This window comes from Falco cherrug, chromosome W (genome assembly GCF_023634085.1).
Source record: "Falco cherrug isolate bFalChe1 chromosome W, bFalChe1.pri, whole genome shotgun sequence".
NCBI lineage: Eukaryota > Metazoa > Chordata > Aves > Falconiformes > Falconidae > Falco > Falco cherrug.
In genome coordinates, this window is record NC_073719.1 from 4,093,582 (window position 1) to 4,110,245 (window position 16,664).

At 36.0% G+C, this 16,664-nt stretch overlaps 1 protein-coding gene and 1 long non-coding RNA gene across 6 annotated transcripts in view; one reads left to right on the plus strand and one right to left on the minus strand.

Annotated features, from left to right (window-relative positions):
- LOC129734535 (uncharacterized) overlaps positions 1-5,146 on the plus strand; it is a 51,511-nt gene extending 46,365 nt beyond the window's left edge. The window contains exon 3 of the long non-coding RNA XR_008730105.1: positions 4,712-5,146. This is a non-coding gene — a long non-coding RNA (uncharacterized LOC129734535). The remainder of the gene's footprint in view (positions 1-4,711) is intronic.
- LOC102057777 (A disintegrin and metalloproteinase with thrombospondin motifs 6) overlaps positions 1-16,664 on the minus strand; it is a 155,247-nt gene that overhangs the window by 29,811 nt on the left and 108,772 nt on the right. For 3 of the 5 annotated variants that reach the window (XM_055698088.1, XM_055698089.1, XM_055698087.1), the window contains 4 exons: positions 15,438-15,561; positions 14,116-14,196; positions 10,001-10,164; positions 8,206-8,344 (listed from right to left, as the gene is read on the minus strand). In XM_055698088.1, the coding sequence (XP_055554063.1) occupies positions 8,206-8,344; positions 10,001-10,164; positions 14,116-14,196; positions 15,438-15,561 (508 nt within the window). Of the gene's footprint in view, positions 1-5,158; positions 5,289-7,502; positions 7,592-8,205; positions 8,345-10,000; positions 10,165-14,115; positions 14,197-15,437; positions 15,562-16,664 lie in introns of all 5 variants that reach the window. The other 2 variants (XR_008730091.1, XM_055698090.1) reach the window with 2 other exon arrangements.

Genomic DNA, 16,664 nt, shown 5'->3' on the forward strand with positions numbered 1-16,664 from the left:
AAATGTTTACCAGATAAGGCTCTCCTTTCTAATCTCTTAATTTCATTCTTGACAATAAAGTGGGAAATCTAAATATTTCAAAAGCTGTGACAAGATGATTAATTTTAAATTCTATAATCTATATAAACACTGCCAACAGATGAGAATAAATAAAATCAGATCTGACAACCTGAGTAGGAGTATTTCTTTTGCAATTTTCTACTCAAACTTCACCATGATAAGAAATAATATTTTAAAGAACTAACCAAACAGTAATGCTAGTAACATGGTGCTGCTAGTTGGCATAGAATTTATGTTCAGCTCTGAATGATGAATAAACATTTATCCTTTCTATCACAAGCTGCCTTAATTTTCTTGGTGGCTGATAAAATAGGTTCCCCTCAAATTTCCCCCAAATAGAATTGCTTAAAAAATACTTTATAATTAAGCATTTTAATGATGCATACCATTCTCTCAAATATATTTACGGGATAGCATAGATATTAATGTTATGTTTTCACTAAATTTCCTACTGGCATCATACACATTACCTTCCAGGCTTTGGCTAAAAAATTTACTAGCAGCCCCAGTTAATATATTTCTGAGGAGCTATGTAATAAGTATTCTGAAGTACTATGAACACAAAGTATCATTGCACTCAGTTTTCAAAAAAATTTAAACCAGACGTTATTTATTGAACGTTGGTCAGGTAGCATATCACCCCTAAGACAGCATTCACCACTATTCACTCACACAGTGAAGAACCTTTAATCCATGCCAGGCAGATATATTAAACCAGTTTTAAAATGTTCTGCAGCATCTTGCCACACAGTATGTGATTTGTGATACAAGAAACATACATATGGGTTAACGAAACTTTACATCATTGCTGTCTAATTGTGCTTTTTCAAATAACTCGGAAACAAAATTCAGATTCTAACTTTAAGTCAAGAAAAAGAAATGGAAAAGTCTGGAAGTGCAGTTTTTACCCAGACAACAGCTACAAGTTGGTTAACCCCTGTGGGCCTTGAAAAAATCTTTTAAAATTATCAACTCTGAGTATATGGTCTCTCTTAAAGTAATCTAAAAAGCACAGCTAAACAAGTTCATTTAAACTTTTGGGGGAATAATTACAAGCAGTTAGACAGAAACACTCTGCTTTCAAATCTACAGATCTATAGTTTATAATAACAGACATAAAAAGTCCTCATGACTGGTCAATGCAATCAAAACTCCAGTGGTTTAGTGACCATATTCTCCAGGAACTGAGATGTTTTGCAGATTTCAATTCACAAATAGTCTGCATGACTTCCAGTAGCCAAATTTTAAATTACATGGACCACATTTTATTCTTAAATTAAAATTTCAGGCATGTAAATGCTATATCTATTTTTTAGAGTAATCTCCCAAAAATTATGGTTTGTGGTTTCAACAGTTAATTATAGAGATGCCAGTACCAATACATAGTGAATCTTGCATCAGTAAAACTAGTGCATGCTGGTTAATCCAGAAATACTTTCTGAGCTCACTCATGAGATCACAAGATGTTCATCACAGAGACAAACTTACATTTTCCTTGATGAAGACAAGTATGTTTTATTTGTCTAAAGACAGTTTCATAATTCATCTGAAGGCATGAAAGAAAAACATAGTAGGTACCACTCTACAAGAGTGATGAGCAGCAAAGGAAACTGGACAGCAATCAATTTACTTATAATAAAATACTGACTGGATATTTCATAAAAAACCATGAATATCTAAGATATTTGAACCATCTGGAGATGAACTCTAATAGAATGTATGAAATCAAAACCAATGCTTAGGGTACCTGGTAAATTCCAGATAATAAATGCTGTCATTTGTTGCCATTTATTGCTAGAATTCTATTAAACATGGAAGAAAAATTTAAAAGGAGATATATACACTTACTGGAGTTTATTTTTAATGTATACAAAAGTAAAAATACACAGAAGGATTTTTTTCTTTTGTTGGATTTTTTTTTAAACAATACCACCAGCAGTTCACTTTCTTCTTAAGAATACTTATGGATCTGGACGAAGTCATATACTTGACCTTGGAAAGCATCCCTGGAAGTGTTTAAAAAATGCATAGATGTGATGCTTAGGGACACGGTTTAGTGGTGGACTTGGCAGGCCTGGGTTAACGGCTGGATTTGATGATCCTAAAAGTCTTTTCCAACCTAAATAATTCTATGATTCTAAGGTATCATATAAGGAAAGACAGGCATGAGAGTAAATAAACTGCAATTCTGTGGTCTGTAAGTGATATATATCACCCTTTTCTATTTTAGCACTTTCTTCTTCTCTTTACATCCTTCATTTTATTGCTTTATTTTCTATTTCTATGCATTCTAGTTTCCCCTTTCTTAGATTTTTTTGCATTAAATCAAGTCTGTAAAAAAATCTTGTTGTTGTCATTTTTTTCTGAATTCCAACAACCTGTTCATCTCTCCATCCCTTCTAAATTGTGTTCTTTCCTCTCCCACTCTTCTCTGTCTAAACTTGCATTGTATATTCTAGTAGTTTTGTCATTATTTTTCTGTAGTCTTGTCCAAGTCTGCCACCAGCTATAAAGACCTATACAAGATAGTAACAAACTTTCCTTCTGAAAACCCTTGACTCAGAGTAGAAGAGTTATCAGTGAATTTCAGGAAAGAGAATTAATATGGAGAATACATGTAGCTCAGTTTTACATAATGTTCCCAGAGAGGAAAGACTAGCTCAGATAGTATAAATTTTTATTTTAAAGAAAACTTTTTCACTATAGAAAATACTGGTTCTAGTATGAAAAAAAGGAAAGCTGCAATTCTGTATTTCCAAGCCTAAGAACAGATATTAAAAGACAGATATTAAAAAATATTGAAATTATATTCTCATTCTACATATGAGTACATGAATCCAGGAAAAGAAGTGTTGTCTGTTACCAGGCAAGCTGTTTTAACTACCTGGTAAATCCGAAGAACCTATTTTAAAAAAAACTCAAGAAAATACCAAAATAAAACTCAGATTTTGGAGACGTGGTTTCTGCTTAATTCACTCTACAGGATATGATGCTTACTTGCTGAGCAACTATGGAATATTTTGTTCTTTTTTCCTTTAATATGAATGACACTACTAAATACACAAGCGGTTGAATACACCATTAGCAAGTTTGTTGATGATACCCAGCTGGGAGGTGCTGTTGACTCTTGAGGGACAAGAGGCCTTGCAGAGGGATCTAGGTACATTGGAGCATTGGGCAATCATCAGTGGCATGAAATTTAACAAGAGCAAATGCTGGATTCTGCACATGGGATGGAGTAAATTAGCAATGGTATAAATTGGGAGAGGAGTGGCTGGAGAGCAGCCCTGCAGAAAGGGATCTGGGGGTGCTGGTTGACAACAGGCTCAATATGAGTCAGCAGTGTGCCCTGGCAGCCGAGAGGGCAAATCGCATCCTGGGGTGCATCAAACACAGTATAACCAGCTGGTCAAGAGAGGTGATTAGCCCACTGTATTCAGCGTTGGTGTGGCCTCACCTTGAGTACTGTGTGCAGTTCTGGGCCCCACAGTTTAAGAAGGATGTTAAGGGACTCAAATGCATCCAGAGGAGGGCAACAAAGCTGGTGAAAGGGCTGGAAGGAATGTCCTATGAGGAGCAGCTAAGGACTTTGAGTTTGTCTAGTTTGGAGAAAAGGAGGCTGAGGGGTGACCTCATTGCTCTCTGCAGCTTCCTGAGGAGGGGAAGTGGAGAGGGAGGTGCTGAGCTCTTCTCTCAGGTATCCAGTGATAGGACGCATAGGAATGGTTCAAAGATGCACCCATGGAGGTTTAGACTGGACATTAGGAAGCATTTCTTTACTGAGAGGGTGATCAAACACTGGAACAGGCTTCCTAGAGAGGTGGTTGATGCCCCATTGTGCTAATTTTGTCTGGGGATACAGTTAATTTTCTTCATAGTAGCTAGTATGGGGCTATGTTTTGGATTTGTGCCAAAAACAGTGTTGATAACATAGGGATGTTTTAGTTATTGCTGAGCAGTGCTTACACAGCGTCAAGGCTTTTTCTGCTCCTCACACCACCCCACCAGCGAATAGGCTGAGGGTGCACAAGAAGTTGGGAAGGGACACAGCTGGGACATCTGACCTCAAATGACCAAAAGGGTATTCCATACTATATGACATCATGCTCAGCATATAAAGCTGGGGGAAGAAAAAGGAAGGGGGGCTTTCAGAGTGACAGCATTTGCCTTCCCAAGTAACCATTACGCATGATGGAGCCCTGCTTTCCTGGGGATGGCTGAACACCTGCCTGCCCATGGGAAGTAGTGAATGAATTCCTTGTTTTGCTTTACTTGTGTGCACGTCTTGTGCTTTACTTATTAAACTGTCTTATCTCAACCCTTGAGTTTTCTCACTTTTACTCTTCCAATTCTCTCCCCCATCCCACCAGGGGGGAGTGAGTGAGCAGCTGTGTGTTGCTTAGTTGCTGGCTGGGGTTAAACCACAACATCCATGCCTGTCAGTGTTTAAGAGGCATTTGGACAATGCCCTTAATAACATGCTTTAACTTGTGGTCAGTCCTGAAGTGGTCAAGCAGTTGGGCTAGATGATTATTGTAGGTCCCTTCCAACTGAAGTAGTCTATCTCTCGTTAAAGAAGTACTCACTTCCTTCTGTTTTTTAAATGCAATCAAAATATGTAATTGTTTGTTTCACAAACTTTATCTCCTAGACTCCTCCATGAAGAATAATGTCTACTGTGAAAGAGTCTGTTGATTTCAGGTGCCCAGCTGAGTTTTCAGAACACTTTACACATGCTGGATGAATTTCATTGCATGCTTCAGAGCTCAGATATTTCAGAGAGGAACCCAGATAATGATGAACTGATAATTAGCAAGTAAGAATGTAACATATGCTTTGAGTTGCTCAGTAGCACATGAGAACCACACAAGGAAGCCAGGAATGGAATTCAGAGCTCTTGCACTGCAAGCAGGAATCCCTCCTTCTTCTTCCTCCCATTCCATTTACAACATGTTCTTCCTATTCTGCAAAACTGAGACAGGCCCTGAACAGAGGTCTTGTTTCAAAAGTTAAAGTGCTTTTACTGTTCAGATGTGACCCATCAGCACAGCAGAGATGAATGTAAAATAGAAGTCCAGTGGAAAAGACAGCACGTTACCATCTAATAAAGATTGCAGGTTGTTCTTGGCTTGCTCCTTGGCTCCTGACTGCTCCAGTTATCCTTCTCCAAGACAAGGCCTACAGGCAGCTCTAGGAATTGCTGAATGCAGTGGATTGCTCTCAAAAGACTATGAAGAAGAGATTGCACAGTTTGGAAAGTTCTGCAATATACAATAGTCCAAAACTATTTAAACTTTGCACTGTCAAAATGCTGTTCTAGCATTTGTGCTCTACTTCATGACATTCAACACATCCTCAAGTTCCTATCACTCTGGTGGGCTGTATGCAGTTCTCACTTTTCCTTTTTTTAGACACTTTGTATCAAAAAACATACACCAAGTAATAACTTATGTTTTAAGTCACAGACTTGGTCAAATGTTATGTAATGCAGATACAGTCAGCCTGATTTAGAGAGAACTAGACCTAAATAGCGTGGAGTGGACATGAGCTAGTATGTAACACAGCCTCAGGATCAGAGAATGGTCCCTGCTTCACAGAACAGCCACAACAACAGAAAACAATTTAAAATTTCATGGTCATCCTTAATTCTGTCATCTCCTAGCATCTAAATACTTGCAAATTTGATGTTCTTTTAAGACAGTTTTTTAAGTGTAACATACACCTAGACAAAAAGACAACATTAGAATACAGACATGTTCAGAGATGGACAGAAGTTAGTGTCAGTTACAATTTAGATTTGCCTACAGCTTTGATACAAAGCCTATAATTTGATATGAAAGCATATCTGGCTCTACATCATCTAGAGCTTTCCTGGATCAAGATGGAATATTATATGATCAAATCTTGATCAGTCCATGCACTACAGGTGTGCAACACCAATTACAATGAGAAGCAGGAAAATGTTGATGCCTTTAACCTGTTTGCAGTCTGTCCCAAAGTCACTACATAATTTTTTTAACCTCATAAATAAAAAATAATTTCCATACTAATATTCCTCACATATTTTTATTGCCCCTTTTTTACTTTCAGTGAGAAATACTTTAACTGTTGAATATTTTGTTATCCTTTGATGCAGAGCAAAATTTCTCTTCTAAAGACAGAGTTCAAGTAAATAGAATTTCAGTAATGAACTCCATAATAAATCCTATAGAAATAAACAAAGCTATGCAGTGGTTTCATTTCTAAGATTTCTCAACACTTCATATTTATATTAGCCAGCTTTTCCAGTTATGGTCTCTGTCTCTACAATCTTTGTCTCACGTTCTTTTTCCCTGACAGCTCCTTTTTAGAACTGTGTTTCCTTTTGGCAAAAGGAGCTTCATAAACTGGGAGGAATAGCAAGTACTCATATGGAGAAAGCAGATACAGTTTTTAATATGAATCATAACTAAATGAAACATTTATTCCCTGAGTACAGAGATCAATGAAAATAAGTGACCATAGTATAAGGATATACTAAGCTGAAAGGAGAGAAAAGTGCCTGGTTTAGCCACCACAAGCTATTGAAGAAAATGTCCCTCCCTAAGGTTCAAATGAGTAATAAATGTATGTAGTTATCACAGATTCACACATATTCCCTTAAAAGTTAATTATGTCAAATGTTCCTATCTAGACAAGTGCCTACTCCTTCAGAGCCAATTATTTTTTCTGTTGTATACTTTCAAATCTGTGAAGTGACAATGGCCTGCATGACAGAAAATCCATGGCTAAAATCTTGTATCTAACTAAATCAATGGGAATTTTCCCATTACTTCAAAAGGTCATTAACTCATTGCCATCATAAAAATAAGATTTGGCAGTACATGTAAGGTTCTGATACTTGGAACTGTCTTTTGCTATGAGATTTTTTAAAACATTCCTTTTCCTACCAGACTCACCATTGTTAAAATAGTAGTTAAAAAAGCAATCTGTCACTCACTTGATTACAAGAATCCAACAAATGAGTAATAAAAATATTGGAGAAAGTTGGCACCCTCCTCTATTTTGTTTCAAGACTTTCTCTATTTAGCTGCACAGAATAGAGTTTGTGCTATCATTTGTATCTTACATATAGTTAAGCAAACTGCTGTATTTAAACAGCAAACAACTAGTAACAGCCACAGCAGGATCCAGCAGAAAGATGAGTCAAGATGATTCTAAACATTAATATTTCCAGTAGCCATAAAAAAAGGAAAAGGACAAATATTTGGTCCAAAGGTTCTTTTAAAAAATATGGTGTCTTCCTCTTGCTATGGGCAGTACACAGTGCAGTAGAAAACTGAAATTCTGAGGCAGATTTAAAGCTATCTCCCATATCTTCTGAAATTGAGGTATGTTGGGGAGATGATGCATTCAGTCTCCAGAGAGAAGAAAGATACTGTTCACACAGCACTTCTACTCACCAGTCCATGCAGCAGCAATGGTGTTGGCTTTGAAGGAAGCCAACTGTCCTGCTCTCCCAGCCAGAGGTAAAGAATTGCATTGGTGGCCACTAGAGGGAGGATTAGGAATATAGTAAATTGTGGGCAAAAGACACCCATGATGAATCACATGGGACAACCTATAAATCCCCCACTGCTGCCAATAGGCAACAATTCTCAGATACTGCTATGGGCTGGGAAGTATAACTGAGTTGTTACCATCTGCTACAGAGGAGCTGCTAGTATGTATCCTAAACTTTGGTAGCTGGAGGATAGGAGGGCTGACTAGGTTCTTGTGAAACATACCTACAAACACACAGACACATCCCTTTATTTACAGTTGCCTTATTTTCCTTCTGGTTTTTAATCTCTTTACTTAAAACTTCTGATGTCCTTTATCAAGAAAGCTCCTGTGAAAAGCAAACATCCCAGCTTCAACAGAATCTCAGAAGAAGTATCAGCAGAGACACACTGTGCCAAGATACACCGTATTTAACAAAAAGATCTGAACATATTAAATGTACTTGAAAACAACAAAATCCATTGTAATAAAATGTTCTTTCACTAAATTAAGGTTTGAGGCATGTCTGAAAGAAATGTTTTCAATTAGTTACCTACATAATTATGTAGTAAACTGTATCTTGCAATTCAGTTTGCCCTGAAGTTTGACTGCCTGGTGTCTTACCTCCAGCACAAGTGGCAGTACATTCTGACCAAGGCAGATGATTCCATGCAAAGCCAACTTCATTGTCTCCACTGCCAGTGCAAGAGATGGGAACACTGAATTTATACCTTATACCCAAATTTTGCTCCTGTAGCAGAATCTGTAGTTGAAAACAACTGGTTATACCATTAAAACAGGCAAGAAGAGAGCAACTACAGTGACATTTAATCTAGGTATGTGTTATGTCCTATGAAAGGGAAAAAAGTAATAAAGGAAGCCATAGGTATTCCCAAAAGAATATGGACTAACTTTTAAAAGTATTATTGTCTAAGATGAGCTTTGTCTTTTTTTCCCTTGACACAAATTTATAACTTCTGTAAGTTCTTTATTCTTGACATAATTGTTCTAAAAATCCAGTTTTCATAAAATTATTGTCTTAATGGAAGCAAATTTAGTAGCTGAATAATTATGAGGTCAAAGTTGGTTAAGTACATTACTGTACAAACATGCAGCAGTCCTCACTGAAATCTTGTGAGGAGCTACTCACATAGCAATTATGTAACCTAGCTGCCCTTGCTTACACTTCTAGTGACTATAATAACAGCAATAACAGTAACAGCAACAGACTGTTGCTGAGGTCATTGTTTTCCCCTAATGCAATAGCCAACAGCATTAGCTTGGTGGAATCACAGAATCAAAATTCTTGATACAGCTATATCACTGCAAGTGATACAGATGGAAGTGCAACAATCACTATGAGCTTTTATCTACCCTCACTGTTGAACTTCCACATATCAGCTGTCCAACACTAGTCTTTGATTCCTTACCCAACTTTTTCTTTCTGTTACTAATAATATATATCATGTTAAGATGCAGCAATCTAACACATCTTAGAGCTATTTCTCATTCCCTTCTACCTTCTGTGATATTTTGCAGAGGCGTAGGCATATCTGCCTATCTCCATTGGACAAATGAGCATAGAACTTTCAATAAGAAAGTCAGTGACATTGACTGAATAAGAAAAGGTGTAACTCATTCTGTATGGACTCTAGCTTATCCACAGCTACAGCAGAAACAACAGGATTTGGGTGTTTGAAAATGTCACCTAAAATGTGAATATCCAGGCAACAATCACTCTATACACAAAAATATGCTGTCTGGCTCAAGTAATCCCTGAATTGCAAATCTGGCAGCTGATAGAATATACTGGGCAAGTATCACCCTGTTCTTATACTTCTCCTCAACACAGCAGAGTAACAGTAGGCTCACTATTGTCTACTGTCAGAGACAGGGTACCAGGACCCTGGTCACATCTTCTGTTACATTCTCATATTTTGTACAATCTATTCAGAGCAATGTATGTCACAGCAACTACTTTAATACAGGTCAAATCATGATACTCCTGCTGTGGTAAAAGTATACTTCATATTCAGGCCACGCTTAAAACCACAGACATCTAAAGAACTTTCAGGAACTGTCATGCTATATCTTAACACTTCTATGTATCAGCAGTATGCAGAGATACATTATATACCCCATTTACAATTTCTGCTACCATTATTACAAAGCACATTTAACACAGATGGGGTGTTTTCTGTGAGATTTCCTGGGGCTCTTCTGACTTTATCCCTTTTTCATCATGTTTGCCTGTCAGTTTTGAAAGATAAGCAATCTGTGTTAAAAAGTTGCGTCCCAGCTAGTTAAGCTGTATACTCTTTGTAAACACAACCTATTTTGATTTCATTCATGGCCTTGTCTTTCCTAAGAACATAAATATATATTTCAAATTTCAGAAATATATTAATTATAACTTTACCATGACTATGAGATTTTCTGAAGTAGGGCCTAGTGCTTCCAAAGACTCTGGTTCATCTGTTGGCCTCTTGTAATGGAAAGCTGTTCCAGCAACATCAAACTTTCTTGGCCAGTCAATAGTCCAGGCACCATTAATATAGTAGTCATCCTCTTCAGATTTTAAAGCTTAAAAAAAAATACAAGCCACCTAAAAATTGGAAGCAGCATTTATAATGGAGAAGTCATTGCAAATTAAACTATTAATCTTAGAAGTATGTGAGCTTCAGCACAACATCACTGTTTTTTCAAGCATTATAAAACCTTTTCTTTAGCCCTGGTCAAAATGTCCCTCATGTAGTTTGACAATATTGCCTCTTCAATAATCTTCAATGTGCAGGTATACTTTGCAGATTTCAAGATGCAGATGCTATATGGAACTGAAAAGGAATAAGGCCTAAAAAACCTAAAGACCCACCTGAGAAAAGTCTCAGGTCTGTAAAAGCCCCATTCTGCCTTGCAAAATTGCTCAACTCTTGTTACTGAGGAACCATAGCATGTAGTGCTGAATCGCTCTGTTCTTGCTCACTGTACCCAGGCCTAAGCCATTGTTGGAAATCGCTGTACCAGATACTAGAAATCATAAATTAGGTAGAGTTAGACATATCAATAGAAGGAAATGGTAGAAAGCCAAGATTTTTTTGTACAAGATTCTGGCAGAGCCACTTATAAAAGAAAGTTGAAAAGTTCAACCCTGAGGAAGACTACCTGAGCGGGGTTGAAGGCTGGAACAACCCTCTAAAAATTGATGCCAAGAGAAGACTCTGTCTGAACTCCACCCAGGCTCCACCTAGACTCTGCCTATCATTAATATGCAATGATATGTTGTAATTACATGAATAATGTATGTAGAGATGTTGCAATCATGTGTGTCAAATGTATAAATTAGCCTGTTTCGCACCTGTGCTTGGGAGCAAGTTTCTGTGGTGCAAACCACCTCCTTCCCTGCACAGATAATAAATACCTTGCTGCTAAGAGTACAAAAAGTCTCTTAGCAGTTTTCTTCATTCCAAGGTTTTTCAGCTTCAGAACAAAACAGGATGCCTCATGCAACTTGCAATATATCTTCAACTTTAAAACTGAGCCCATGTGCAATGTATACTGTTCTACTTAAAATATATGTAGGTCTCAAATGTATAATCAATTATCAAACTAATCTTTAGATTAAGATGTTGGAGCATGGGATAGGTATCTCAGACAATGCGCAGAGGAAAAAAAGAGAAGGAACGTTGAGTCTGAGAATTTATCCCAATCAGTTCTTGCTTTGTTGTCTTTGTCCAATGTTTTTTTTTCCTTCTTAAAGCATAAATCCAAGATATTTCTACTACAAAACCAAATACTAGCTATTTAATCTGCCAAGATATTTTATTATACCTAATTTACAGCCTTAAACCATGAAAGTACTGTAGACAAAACATAAATTTCTTAGCTAACCAACCAATTAGGCTGGAGAAGCAGATATTATTCAGGGACTTATATTTTAATTTTTATCAATAATATTAGATTAAGTTTCTAAATAAGAAACTAACTTTGTTTCTTAATGTGAATATTCTGTTAGTTAGACATTGACTTCTTGACTTAAGGTGAAGATTACCGAGTAATTCAGCATTCATATTTTCTTTAAATAAAACATGTTCTTAAAGGCAAAATGATTGTTGGAAATACATGATCAAACAGCCATGTCATTTTTTGTTGAGACAAATCATTGACTATACTAGATAGGGAATTTACAAACTCATATAAGACAACTTAGGATCGAGTTGTATTCTCAGTTACATTTGTGTGGACAGAAGGATACTTTAAACACTTAGGGAAAATGTCTGAATGACATTCAAATGTTCTAAAAGAGATGAGAGAGCATTCACATGAACAGGAGATAGTTAGGAGGCAGTAACATTCTATTGGTGACAACCATATTCAGCAGGGATTAGTAACCGTTTCCATCAACACTATAAGGTCTGTAAAGGAATGTCTTTCCATAGCATAAATCTAATTCCTTTGACTTCCCTGGATTTACTCTGGAAACACACATGTGCTTTGAGTGAAGAAACTAGCTCTGACATTCACTTAAATGGAATTCTCAAAGTAGTTCAGATTCCTTATTGTCTATATAGGTTTTGTAGTACAAGAAGGAGATAGTAAAAAAAGTTAGTATAGGAGAACAAGACAAATTGCAAGCAGTACTGTACTAAAAGAAAGGAATAGTACTTCCACTATTTATCTATTTTAAGCGGGTATATGAAATAACTATGCTATAGCTGAACATCAGTATTTTTTTTATTAGTGGTCTTATTTCCACATAGCAAAAATTTCTATCCATCCTGCTTTTACCATAGTGTTTGTACAGTTCTTTTTAGGGAGCAAACTAGAAGCCTTTCTTTCCCCAGAAACTGGTGATCCTAAAACAGTGATCTAGTTCACACTCACAGTACAAAACATCCCAACACAAAATAAAATGGCTTCTGTGACTTATTAAAATTATCTTTTGTAAGGATATAATGGCAGCTTTGAAAGTTGGAAACACAAGGAACTAGTGAAGAAGAATCCTCCATTTGTGTTAATCAGGGCTTCTTTGGCATAAAGCAAGGCAGTGAGGTGAGAGCCTGAAACTCAGGAAATCCCTTGAAATTGTGACAAACATATTAAAAAAGTATTTATGTACCACTTTACATTTTTAGATGTGGCCAAATTAAATATCAAAGAAGTTGCCTATATTTTTTATTTAAGCCAAAAATGAGACATTTTTCATTCATTTTATACAGATGGTGCTGATCTAAATGCTTTTTCAGATCACTTTCTTCTGCTTATAAATTAGAGAAACAACAAACTTAATTGTAGTAGCTAAGAATATCTTCTTTATTCTGTTTTTTAGCTACCCATGGAATCAGAAACACAATATGAATCCATGTATTAAATATAATGAAACTAATATTGGTGTAGATTCCAATGTTAAAAAATGTTCTTTTGACAATATGGTTCATAGCAGAAAATGACCATGATAGGATGTACTGTATGCCTCTCCCACAACCTCTGTTTGAAATGTTAATATAGGATATATGAGCAACCTATACCCGTAGTGTATATTGACATAGGAGAGGGGCCAGGGGAGCATGATGCTGAAAGAATAATAAGCACTCTATTGCTGGAGCAGTGTTGTTATTATTCCTGCAGAATGGAGGGAGATTGATAATCTGCTGAATTACAGGAGGGTGGGGGCAGGCAGAAAGAAAAGTAGGCATCTAATAGTAAAAGACACCATTATTATCAATATAATCCATTTAGGAATTAATGTACCTAGGAGAATAATTGCCGTTCAAACTCACACTTACAGGCATCATATGCAAATCAGGGTACAGAGACTTTCAGAAATGCATGTTGTCTTGAGTTCAATGAAGCCACATTTGTACGCATCAGTATTAAAAAAAAAATACAAAGAAAATTTAACACAGTCTTTAAAGAAAGGAATGATAATCTGGGAATTTGAATTTAATTCTGTGCTTTACCACATGCTTCCTGAATGTTCTCAATTAAGCACCTAGTTTTTCTGCATCTCATTTTCCTTATCTATAAAACAGCGATGGCATTAAGTCCCTACAAGACAGGAACAGTGGAATACATACATTAAATTGCCTTAAGATAAGGAGAGAGTATTGTTAGCATTTAAGGTAACCATGGCTGTTGATGAATAATCATTCCAAGAATAAAATGGTGTTTTAAAATGGTACAATCCCCCAAAATCAGAGACTTCCTCAGATGGAAGACACTACCTCAGAGTGGGACAGTATATCATTTGAGTGTTCCTCATTCACTTCAGCTCAAGTCTGACATTAGAACTATAGTGAAGTTGACCTGATTTTGCACCAAGTGGACAAGGAGGAATCACATGATATAATTCATTAGCTCCACTCAGGAGAATACATCCAAACCAACTGCTGAAACTATCTGACCACAACCTAATATTAACAGCTACCATTCCCTCTGCTGCTTCTACTATGTGTATGGTTTGGCCAAACCAGAAAATGTACCTTCAAATCACATCATTATCTTAATAACAGACTGCTATTTAAACCATGCTCTTACCAATGTAGTTCTTTGACATTGCCACTTCTCTTATTTCTATGTGCACAGAACCTCTTGGAATTTGAATCACTTCCATATAGCCTATAAGATAAAGATAAATTTTATTTCTTGTTGTTTATCTTAAACAATATTAGTCATAAAACTAATAAATTACTACTAAAAATTAGTAAGAGATATGGGACTCAAATGTACTTCAACATTTTCTTTCATGTGATATAATGGAAAACAATTTAAATTTCAGACATAAATTTGAAAATGATAGCAAGAATTTACCATATGGTCAGGAATTTCTTTTTATAAATGCTAATAAAGTCTTTTTGACAGTGTATCACAAATAATTAATGTATAAAATGATCATAGGATAATTCAGGCTGAAAAGCACCTCAGACAGTCATTTAGTCCAACTTCCTGCTACAAGCAGGATCAGCTAGAAGATCAGACCAAGTTACTCAGTGCTTTATCCAGTTGGGTCATGAAAACCTCCAAAGATGGAAACTGTACTACCTTTCTTGGCAACTTGATCCACTACTGAACGGTCCTCCTGGGGAAAGTTTTTCCTTCCATTTGGTCAGCACCTGTCTTGTTTCAATTTATAGCTGTTGTCTCTCCTCCCACTATGTACCCACCACTGTGAACTGTCTGGCTCTGTCTTCTACATAACCTCCTCCTCATAGGTATTAGAAGGTTGATACTAGGTCCCCACAAACCTTCTCTTCTCCAGGCTAAATAAACCCAGTTCCCTGTGCCTCTCCTCACAGAGGGGCAAGTGCACCAGCCCCTGATACTCTTAATGGCCCCTCACTGAACTGAACTCGCTCCAGTGAATCAATAATTTTCCTGTATTCGGGGGCCCAAAACTGAAAACACTAAGTTTGCAACACTAATATTGTCTTCTTTAAGCTAAGCTTTCAACTAATTGCCCATACATACTTCCTGATTTCTTAATAACATGAACTTAAGAAACATTTTTGGATTCTTTCTACTCTAAAATATCATGTATAACTAAATATCAGATTCTACCATACTCATTAAAATCGTACACAAAATTACTTTTACCATGCAACCATAACTAATGAATTAAAAAACCCCACCCACTTCTTAAGTGCAGTAAAGACCATGAGAACTAAGTACTCAGTAATGAAACGTTATTGTATTTGAAATAAATCCAAACTAATACAGAAAAAGGAAACAACAAGGCAAAAGGAGTCAAAGTGAATGACCAGCAGCAATGCCATGCTGGAAATCAATGCAGCACTGTTATTTGCTAAAGTCATCTAAATGCATTGTGCAACAGAATGGATGTTGGATATATATGCACATACCTCCTCTGGGCAATGAATCATTAAAGAAACCTTCAATGGCTTCACATGTACTCCCATCTCCTCCACAAACACGGCATGTATCTTCCTTAGTATTAGACCCCAAAATATTATCACAACCTACATGCTGAGAACAGATAAGAACAAATATTTTAACAGGATTATGGTTTCTTGCACCATTATTTTCATAGTTTTTGGAAGTATTTCTCTCAAGTTTGATAGTCAGTTGTTCTTTTTATCTACTCTGGTTTTGATAGCTATTACCATGAGTTTTCACTTACCAGAGGAAGAAAATAAAAACGTAGAACAATCCACATTTCAGTTTGTTATCAAATCTTGATTAATAAATACTTTGTATTTCTACGGTGACTTTCAGGAAGGGATTTCCCAGCATTTTACAAACAATGTAATTATTAAAATTATCAATAAATGATTAGTGACATTTTTCTTTAATATCACAACAGCTAATTGTGTTCCATCTATATTGATTTAAGGAAAACATTTGCTGTGTGTTCCTTAAACATTTATACAGTATAATTAGTATTATTGTTCCCAAAGGTATTTACAGCTTCATAGACCATCTTTTCACATCCTCCAGGCAAAACTTGCAATTATTTTTATAAGGTTGAATGTAAAGTGTAAATTACTTCACTGTAAGAATGAATGCAGAATGAAGCTCGGTAAAAGGTTGAATTATATGCTATATTAGGATTCAAAAGCCTTTGGAAACAAGAGAGAGGTGTCAATAACTGATCATTAGAAGTCCATTACATTTCTGATTATCTGAGAAACTTATATACAGTGAACAATGATTAAATCCCTATAACTTATTGATTCATCCCTATTACGAAGCTAATGAAAATATAGACAGTTGGATCTTTAAAAAAAAAGGAATGAACAAGTAGGATGTAAACAGAATGAACATTGCAATTTGCCAATTTTTCCAGGATTTATACAAAAAAAGGAGGCAGATACATAACTTGGTTTATTGTCTAGCAATATTATGTACCATCTTGTAAACAGGTAATATATAGGTCATAAAAGAAGTTAAAAAACTTTAAATAATTTAAAAAATAGTATTATTCTAATAATTTACATTTCAATTTTCTGATTCACCAAGAAGACAGAGACCCAATTCTCTTACATATCTCATTCTCAACTTGAGTTTTAGTCTGATTATTAGTTTTAAAAGATTTCTCAAAAGTAGTAAAATCTTATTATGTATAAAGT